Here is a 9,731-nt window from a genome sequence, read left to right as displayed (position 1 = left end):
GTTTTCTAGAGCATTTTGGTTTGGATTATATCCTCAAGCTTTGACTGAACAAGCGAACTTTAGTGACTTGAAAGATTGGATGCTTAGTTGGTTTGATTTTAAGGTGTCACATAATATGCAAGTTGTCCATAGATTGTATGTAATTGTTTTCTGGCAGCTATGGAAGGCCAACTTTGAAAACATTCAACCGAATCCTCATGTCGTTATTAATAGTATTAAAATGTTGTTAGCATCTCTGAATCAAACACTAGCGGGGTATACAAATTGTGCGCAACACATACTTCCAATCTCTACGGGATCTAATGAGTATAATCTTACTAGGGAAAAGCTTGTTGCCAATGCTGAATGTCACATAATGTATGTCGATGCTTCTGTTGGTAAACATTCTGCACGTGTATGTAGTACCTGTATCTGGTTCAATCCAGCAGGGGAGTTCGGAGAAGCAAAATGCTGGAATGATAGTGCAGGCTCCGTATTAGAAACGGAAGCTAAAGCTTTACTAGAAGCTGTGAACTGGGCTACACAACACAAGTTGGAAAAAGTTTTGTTCATCTCTCGTAACCTTACACTTGTCAGAGCGGCTAACGGAGTAACAAATAACATTCCTTGAACTAAATTTTCGATTGTAAATGACTGTAAATTGGGGTTTCAAGGTTTTCACAAATCAGTATGTATGTATATTAATCCCAAAAAAGAACACAGCGGCAGATGTTTTAGCTAAGTATGTTAGGAAAAGTTGTATAACTAAGGAATGGGTATTGTCTCCTCCTGATGTTATCTCAGGATTTACCCAATTAACTATTTATCTCTCCTCTTTGTAATATATTGGTTTCTTTCCAAAAAAAAAAAAGATAATTGGCTGAATAAACATGAACCATGTATTATGTAGATATCTTTCTAGGGCTCTCTGTTAAACACGCGGATCTTTACATCTAGCATAAATCAAAATAGTTACACGGTGTTTTATGAATAACTAAATTCGGTGATAACGAGTTTTAAGCTTATAGTTGGTATCGTCATTCTGAATGGTTTTACCATTCTATTACAATAACATTGTCTGTTAATTTTTTTTATTTATTCATTTAGTTTTTTTATTATTTTTTTTAGTAAAAGGTTGATGATTTTTTGATAAAATAAATAAATAAAATCATATATATATATATATATATATATTATAAAAAAAGTGGTGTGTGTAGCCTTACAAATCCGACCATCGATTTCGTCAATCCACGGCACGGATCGGTTCGTTATATGTTCTATATAAACGTCAGTCCGATCCGTTGAGTTTCCTGATATGGCCATGTTTCGATTATATGTAAAACAAACTCACATACCTTGAGTTTCCCGATTTCGAACTATTGCTGTTTTGGTTTCCTTAATCGGTACCAGCTCATGGTATTAATATACATCACTCCATTAAATTCGTCATCATCTCCAATTATTTGTTTGTGCATCTCAAAAGAAGAATTGTTTCTTTTCAATTAAAGTCTTCTCCCTCGCCTTCTGCTAACCAATAATAACCATCCGCTAATGAGTCGGACAGAAACTAAACATGACCTAGCTACTAACCCCAAACATGGTTAACCTAATTTCCTAATCTAAGCTGGTCACTGTAATAAAACATGTAAGGAAAATCAAGCTACTCATTCAGAAAAGTAAGATCGTTGACGTAGTAAAGAGAATGTGATTTTTTTACCACATGCGGTTCCACTAATGGTTCTCTCTATATCTATACATCATAGGTTGCTATCATCTTATACAATTGCTATTAACTTTCCAAAAGATTAAGATTAGATGGGAAATCGTCTATAAATAAACGAGGATATGATCAGTACAAGGTAGGAGTTTACGAAGAGTTTGTATAATTGAAAATTTTGATCCTGGCCAGAACAAGTAAGAAAAAGCCCCCACCATTATTATCCGATGAGCATCAATGTGAGCTATTATTTATTTATCATTTCCTTTAAATTAATCCCTTATTGGCGTTAAACTTACTCCATGTGCCTCATTGTGTTATTGAGAAAGAGGACCTACCATCATAAAAACCGACTGCCACTTCTAATACTACCAAATATGAGATTATTAAGCATATATATATATGCCGGAACTTGCGTATATATATAGGGGAATACGGCCAGGGCTGAAGGCTCCGACTAATTTTCCCAGACCAACAAAATAAAGGAATTTGCCTAGGGGCCTACGGTCGGAGCCATAGGTCCCGGCTAATTTGACACGACCAACAAAATACTGGAATTTACGTAGGGGACCACGGCCGGGGCGGTAGGCCCCGACTAATTTGACACGACCAACAAAATACTAGAATTTCCGTAGGGGACCACGGCCGGGGCTGTAGGCCTCGACTAATTTGACAAGACCAAAAAACACTAGAGTCGCCCCAAACAACAACATAAAAAATCGAAAAAAAATTGAGCCCCGACCGTAGGCCGGGGTGATACCTAGTATATATATATATATTTTGATACAACTGTGTTCACTCACATCAGGTTTCCAAACACGTTGTCTTTGGCTTTTCTTTTGTACTGATTATGGCGATTTAGCCGTGCTAGATGCTCTAAGACGTTATAATTATTAATCCTTTTAACTAACAAAATACAATCTTCGTACTAGTAGTTCCACCGTAATAGCTACGCGGAGTTTGAAAAGTCCATAACTTCGAGTTATAAATAACAAGTTGCGATTGGTTTTTAACATAATATAACATATCATTCCACAAATAAAAATTATGGAAAAGTACATTATTAGTACGATTCTCGTTACTCTTTTCTTCTTCTGCAAACATGCTGTGGCAAATGAAGCCGGACCCACAACCAAGGTACATAACCATTGAACTCATAGATACTCTCCATATAATCTTCTACCATGAATTTGGAATAAACAAACATAATGATGTTTTTTTTCTTAAATATTTAGCACTATGTAGTGTATATGGGAGAACACTCTTCCCTCTATTCAGATTCCGTAATATCGTCGAACCATGAATTGCTTGCATCAGTTGCTGGAAGGTACGTACATACGTGTTTTGTAATTCAAGTAGAAACAGAGTCCATGACTAACAATTGGAACCATCTAATTTATTTTTTTTATTCGTTTGATCCATTTTTAGTATTAGTCAAGCTGAAGAAGCGACAACTCACCATTATTATAAGAGCTTTCGAGGCTTCTCCGCCTTTCTCACGCCAAAACAAGCACAAAAACTTCGCGGTAAGCTCGATTGACTCTCCTCTTCATATACACAAAGCAGAGTAATTAATATTAGCTAATCATCATTTATGATTAACGTTTTGTATTACAGAGACAGAATCAGTTATTTCAGTTTTCGAAAATAAGAGTGCCAAGCTACATACTACTCATTCCTGGGAATTCCTTGGAATCGATACTATTCCACAAAATAACGAGCAGACGAAAATGGACCCCAAAGCAGATGTGATTGTTGGTGTTTTTGATACGGGTAAAGACCACGATATTCAGAGTTTATTCACTTTCAGATGCTCGATATCAATAACTAGTTCTTGAGAGTTTATTGAAGTAATGGTTTTTTTTAATGCGAATTTTTAGGAGTTTGGCCCGAGTCTCAGAGCTTTAGTGATGATGGATTGGGGCCTGTGCCAGAGAGATTCAAAGGAACATGTGGAGATCAAGCTGATGCGCCGCTGTTTCCTTGCAACAAGTAAACATTTTACGATCAAATCTTCGAAATGGATTGTGACTTTTTTATACTCATCGAGCAGTTCTGAATTTAATTTTACAGGAAAATAATTGGTGCTCGGTTCTACCCAAAGACATATGACGACCTGGTAAATTCTGGAGAAGTTAATCCTCTACGCGCAGAATTCCGATCACCTCTTGATCACAACGGCCATGGAACTCACACTGCATCAACAATTGCTGGATCAGTGGTTAATAATGTGAGCTATTTTGGTATGGCTAGCGGTACGGCAAGAGGTGGCATTCCCAATGCAAGACTCGCAATATATAAAGTATGTTGGCCACTCCCTGTCGGCTGTCCTTATGCGGACATTCTTTCCGCCTTTGATGATGCCATTCAGGATGGAGTCGATATCATTTCTATGTCGATAGGGATAGCTCCATCAAATTCGTTAAAACTCTTATCGGATCCATTCACAATTGGATCTATCCATGCATTTACGAATAATATTCTTCTTTCGGCTTCGGGGGGAAATGATGGGAAATCTAGCAGTGTATCACATATTGCTCCTTGGACTCTCACAGTCGCTGCTAGTACTATTAATCGAGAATTGAATTCCAATGTCCAGCTTGGGAATAATGTAACTCTGAAAGTAAGTATTGATCCCAATTTCACGAACATTATAATTTGTATTTTGCATGCCGATTCTGAAAAAATATTTCAAATTTCCAGGGTTCAGCGATAAACTCGTTACAGATGGATAAATATTATGGTATCATAGATGCAACTGCTGCAGCTTCTGATGTAAATCAAGTGGAACGGGCCAAGTATATTTTTCCATCGACTTGTTAAATAATGTCGCCAAGTTATAAATTTTTCTTTTCGAGTTTATCAAATTCAACTGGTCAAAAAGAGAGTATAACCTAGGACGGAGAATATTTAGTATACGATAAGCATGAACTTGTAGTTTAATTTCGCTAAGTTATATATTATACTTCCTCCGTCCCAAATTAGATGAGCTAGTTTATTTTTAAATTTTGTCCTAATATAGATGAGTTTCACTAATTAAGGAGGTATTTTTAAAACTGTCCTTTTAATATTATTGTTACTATAAGAAATATGTATGATTTGATAATTATGTTTACCAAAAGAGAGCTGCCATGATTTTGAACCACTGTGTACTGCCAAGTGGAGTAGTTTCTTAAAATGCCGTAGTTTTTTTGATGAATTGGTTCCGGGTACTGTATCTTTCTCTTTTCAATGGTGAATACTACATTTTTTGCTTAATTATTTAGTGTCTTATCTAATTCTTTAAACGGCTGCTTTCTAGATATTGCCTGGAGAAGAGTCTTGATGCCAACTTGATCAGGGAAAAGATAGTAGTGTGCACGGCTGAGACAAAAGATTTTATTATGGAAAACAGACTTACCAAAGGCGTCGTTGTAAACAATGGTGGTGGTGTCGGAATGATTCTTTTTGACCCATTTATTGGAAACGAATTGGGCATTGAAAATGTTATTCCAACTACCGTTCTTGGATCAAAAGAAATAGAATTCCTTCAAGAATACTTAAGAACTGAAAAGTAAGTTCTTAAACTTTTATGTACTTTGAAACAGTTTCTGTCTGTCTGTCTGTGTGTCTGTCTTTTTTTTTTTTAAATTATTTATTTGATCGATAAGAATCTAGTTTTGATGAGTTTTTATCCGTGACATTGGCGCTTTAATACAGTTGCCTAATTTCAAAGGATCAACGTTTATATTTGAACAGCATAGTTGAGATGCAAATATTTGCATTGCATGTGTTAACAGGATTCCGACTGCAATCATACATCCAACAGAAACAGTAATTAGCGACACCATTCCAGCACCAGATATGGCTTTCTTTTCATCAAAGGGACCAAATATTGTCGCCACTGACATTATCAAAGTAGGTATTCTCGTTTCTAACAGGCGCATAAGCACAATAATTATTAATTTACGAATAACAAATTAGCTAATCAAACAGTGTAAAGTGGAAATATGAGATCCCGTTCTTGGATTTTAGTTTTATTTGTTTTCCATCTTCTAACATGCAAGTGTTCATGATGCAGCCTGATATTACAGCACCTGGTGTGAACATATTGGCTTCCAAGCCTCCACCATCTAGAGAAGGAGCTGCCATATATAAGTTTGATTCAGGAACATCCATGTCCTGCCCACATGTTTCTGCAGTTGCTGCTATTATAAAGAGTCACCACCCTTCTTGGAGTTCATCAGCTATTAAATCAGCCATAATGACAACAGGTTATATACACTTGCCATAAATTAAAAAATAAATAATCTCGCCGAAGTTATTATCATGAGATTTTCCTAAACTATGATGATTTGCGCTCAGCTTATGCGATGCATAAAACCGGGGGAGAACGTATACTGAAAAATCTGAAAGGTTCTTCAACGACGCCATTCGACTACGGATCTGGACACATAAATCCTGCAGCCGCATTAGATCCTGGACTCATATATGAATACGGTACCCATGACATGATCAACTTCATATGCAGTAGTACCAACCAGACAAAAATTCCACTACTTGAAGCGAATTGTCCCGACACACCAGTTCCCACGTATGATCTAAACTATCCTTCAATTGGTGTAGCCACTATGGATGGAAGTGTAACAGTTAATCGAACAGTCACATACTACGGAGAGGGCCCAGCAATTTTTGATTCCGAAGTCATTTTAGACAACCCTAATGTGAAGTTCATAGTGACACCCAAACAACTCGAGTTCAAAGAAGCTGGTGAAAACATATCGTTTAGTGTTAAATTTATGGCTGACAGTACTAGTCCTGGCAGTTTGGTGTTCGGATCCTTAACTTGGAGCTTCGGCAACAAATACAAAGTTACAAGTCCCATCGGACTTAATTTGGCTTCAGCAATCGTATCAATCGATTAACAAGGTAATCAAGTATGAAAAGTTACATGTTTTCAGCTGCTATGTATTTGTACGTACATGGAGATTGATTTGTTATATGGGAAATATCAAATATGTGAAGAAATAAATGTAGTTAAAACCTAAGCTACGAGTGAGGAGACGAGGAGGACGGCTCATTATTTGAAGCTAAATAAATGTTTTCCTACTGTACACAGATGATTGAGCACCATATGTACTGCTTACTCCTACTAATAAAGAAAATGTTATTATGTCTATCTCTCGAAAATATTATTTGGATTATATGGGGCAGAAATGAGTTGAAGCCGGCCAACTTTAGGGGCTAATTTTGAGGCAAAAACTTTGCTGAATAAAGACCAAGACTTGCTTTAGACAGTCTTCACTAAAGACAGAGCACAAGGCTAATCAAGGGACCATGTATATATTCTGTAAAGCTCTCCGGAATTCTAACTTTCTCAGATAATTGCCTGAATATATATGGACCAGAAGAAAAATTAGATCAAAGAAAAGAAAATAGTAGAAGAGAAAATGCTGCTCTGAAGTTCTGCTGTCTGCTTGACATGACAAATTCTTAGATACTAATTGACTGAATATACGCAATTATCAAAAGAGAAAGAGTCCTGTTAATGGGAGGGAAAAATGGATTTGAGGAGGAAAAAGTTCAGGTCAATCCTGGGTCAACGAAAAACATAATCAGAATAATTTTTTTTTACGAAATGCCAACCCTACCCTCTCTTAATTACTGCACTTAATTGCATGTGTCTTTCTGTTTATGATGTTCTTCTTCTGAAACCCTAACTTTTTTATAATAACGACCGATTGAAACCTTATTTAGTCGAAATTCTTCTAACAGTAAAAACATACAGGTTCTTCCGAGTAAAAATCTCGTTAACTGTGAGGTTGTGGTGACACAAGAGTTCCCGGACTTAATAGAGTACTTCAAAACCGAAGAGGTTTTTGATTCGAAAATGGAGGCTGCTGCTGGATTACAAAAACTGGATTAACTCTCAACTGTGTGACCGTAAAGTCTTCTTCAAAAATCCAAAATATGGTGATGCAATGCTAAAGAAGCCGTAAATATTCCAGTCATTTAAGCAAAACATATGTGCCCAAGACCACAACAAAAAAGAAAAGAAAGAGCGGTACCCATAAATGTGATTGCCCATTCAAGATAAACAGTAGTTCTAACAAAGATGGAAAATGGGTTATTCAGGTGAAATGCGGTTTTCATAATCACCCACTTCCAAAAAAATTAACGGGACACTCGTATCCTGGCAGGTTAAATGAAGAAGAAATGAAGCTTGTTGAAGAATTAACTGTTAGTGGTATTGACCCTCGTGGTATACTCACATCACTAAAAGCAAAATTTCCGAATAATCATTCGACTATGAGAACAATATACAATGCAAGGGAAAGACTGAACCTTATCGCGTGTCAAGGTAGAAACATAATGCAACAATTTATGGTTTTATCCGAAGATCGACATTACACAGTGGAGTATAACTACGACGAGAAGACAAATGAGGTAACCGATCTTTTCTTTGCTCATCATAAGTTTGTGAAACTTGCCCAATCTTTCCACGAATTTCTTATACCGGATTGCACCTTCAAGACCAATAGGTACAAGTTACCCATTTTTCAAATGGTTTCCCATACATCAACTGGAGCTACATTCACAGTTGCAGTTGCCTTTTTGAGTAGAGAACAAGAGGAAAATTATGTATTGATATGGGACGTTTTTGGGGTTGGGATAACTGTTTCCAAGATTTGCCGATATCTTGGATATCTATTACTTTTGGTATCTTATTGTTAGGATTTTATAGTTTCTTATTATGTTTATCTTATTTAGGAAAGTTCTAGACTCTAGTGTCTATGTCTGCAGGCTATAAATAGCATTTTCTATTGTCATTGCAATTTAGGTGCGGCTGGCTATTATCATCTAATGAAAACTATTAAGTTGGTTTGGTTAAACACCATTGATATTGTTTTTTAACTCTTGTATTAGAGTCGTTATTATCGTCTTTGCTCCTGGATTGGAGTGTTTTATCGTCACCATAAGGAGTGGATTCTCCTTGTTTTTTATCGCTTCCGCTCGTGCCATATCAGGTGGCATCAGAGCAGGTTTTCTGCGCTGTTCGTCTGTAAGGCCACATAGAAGAATCAGTCAAAGATTCTTGTGATCTCTAGGTTTTTATCAAAAAAAAGACAAAAAAACAAAAAAAAATCGGTAGTTCATCATCAAAGTTGCCTACTCAATTTGGGTTGTGCCCCCCTTCTCGCCAATCAGTTGCTCCCGAAAGCATCCCTGCAGTTGGAGTTTTCCCTCGTTCAACCTTGCTACTGCTATTCGTTTGTTTTGGTGAAACTCTAGTTATTACTAGTGGGAAGGAAAGAGATACGTTCTGTTAAGAATAAGAAAATTGTTCTGTTTGGTCTTCGTTTCCAAAGTTGAACACGAGCAGGTCTTTAGATCTCATCGTGTATTGATCATCACCGTCGCCTATTTCACTGTTTGGTAAGATCTCCAACTCTTCTGTTGGTTATTTGGGTTTTGGAAACCAAGAATTTTATTAAGGTCCTCTTTGGTTAGGGAAAGATGTAAACTCATAAGAAATCTTTGGGTTTCTTTTATTAATAGTTAGTATAAGCCCCTATCAAGGATCGAGCAAGAGAGAGGAGAGCATAGACACGGAAGCATAAAAGATTACATTGATGATAATCTTGGTCTTTCTTTCTCATTAATTCTCTAGCTATTTATACAATCACAAGACTTGGCTTTCAAGGCATAAGACTTGGCTCTCAAGATAATTCCTAATATAACTCTCACAACCTAATGTGCATATCTCCTAAATATAGACTCTCATATATTATTTCCTAATACCCTCCCTCAAGATGGAGCATGTAGATCACGAATGCCCATCTTGGACAAAAGAAATTTAACTTCGGTTTTCTTCTTTCGTTTTTTCAACGCTTTTGCGGGAAAAAAAAATCTTCAGATCGTAGTTTAAGGACGTTTCGGTCCTCTTTGTAGTTTAAGGACGTTTCGGTCCCCTTCATAGTTTAAGGACATTACGCTTTCGGTCCCATTTTCGTAGTTTAAGGACATCTTTCGGTCCTCTTCGTAGTTTAAGGAC

The 9,731-nt window shown here is 36.7% G+C and overlaps 2 protein-coding genes across 2 annotated transcripts; both read left to right on the top strand.

Annotated features, from left to right (window-relative positions):
* The first annotated feature begins 2,673 nt into the window (after positions 1–2,673).
* LOC113342550 (subtilisin-like protease SBT5.3) lies at positions 2,674–6,854 on the top strand. The gene is made up of 11 exons (XM_026587059.1): positions 2,674–2,833; positions 2,932–3,023; positions 3,125–3,222; positions 3,314–3,469; positions 3,577–3,688; positions 3,770–4,319; positions 4,400–4,494; positions 4,998–5,249; positions 5,476–5,593; positions 5,757–5,949; positions 6,041–6,854. The coding sequence occupies exons 1-11, from the start codon at positions 2,744–2,746 to the stop codon at positions 6,598–6,600; spliced, it is 2,316 nt and encodes a 771-aa protein (XP_026442844.1). The 5' UTR covers positions 2,674–2,743; the 3' UTR covers positions 6,601–6,854.
* A 1,037-nt stretch (positions 6,855–7,891) lies between these two features.
* On the top strand, positions 7,892–8,410 carry LOC113342544. Its single transcript, XM_026587055.1, has one exon. It carries the CDS (start codon positions 7,892–7,894, stop codon positions 8,408–8,410), a length of 519 nt encoding a protein of 172 aa, XP_026442840.1.
* Positions 8,411–9,731: the final 1,321 nt, after the last annotated feature.

The sequence above is a fragment of the Papaver somniferum genome, unplaced genomic scaffold, assembly GCF_003573695.1.
Source record: "Papaver somniferum cultivar HN1 unplaced genomic scaffold, ASM357369v1 unplaced-scaffold_43, whole genome shotgun sequence".
Lineage (NCBI taxonomy): Eukaryota > Viridiplantae > Streptophyta > Magnoliopsida > Ranunculales > Papaveraceae > Papaver > Papaver somniferum.
This window is presented reverse-complemented; position numbering and strand designations above follow the sequence as displayed.

What these genes read in the sequence shown, in the direction of transcription:
- LOC113342550 (XM_026587059.1), top strand. Translation starts at nt 2,744, where the DNA reads ATGGAAAAGTACATTATTAGTACGATTCTCGTTACTCTTTTCTTCTTC. An exon ending in AAGCCGGACCCACAACCAAG is followed by an intron (nt 2,834 to 2,931) that starts GTACATAACCAT and finishes TTAAATATTTAG; the next exon opens with CACTATGTAGTGTATATGGG. An exon ending in ATCAGCCATAATGACAACAG is followed by an intron (nt 5,950 to 6,040) that starts GTTATATACACT and finishes ATTTGCGCTCAG; the next exon opens with CTTATGCGATGCATAAAACC.
- LOC113342544 (XM_026587055.1), top strand. Translation starts at nt 7,892, where the DNA reads ATGAAGCTTGTTGAAGAATTAACTGTTAGTGGTATTGACCCTCGTGGT.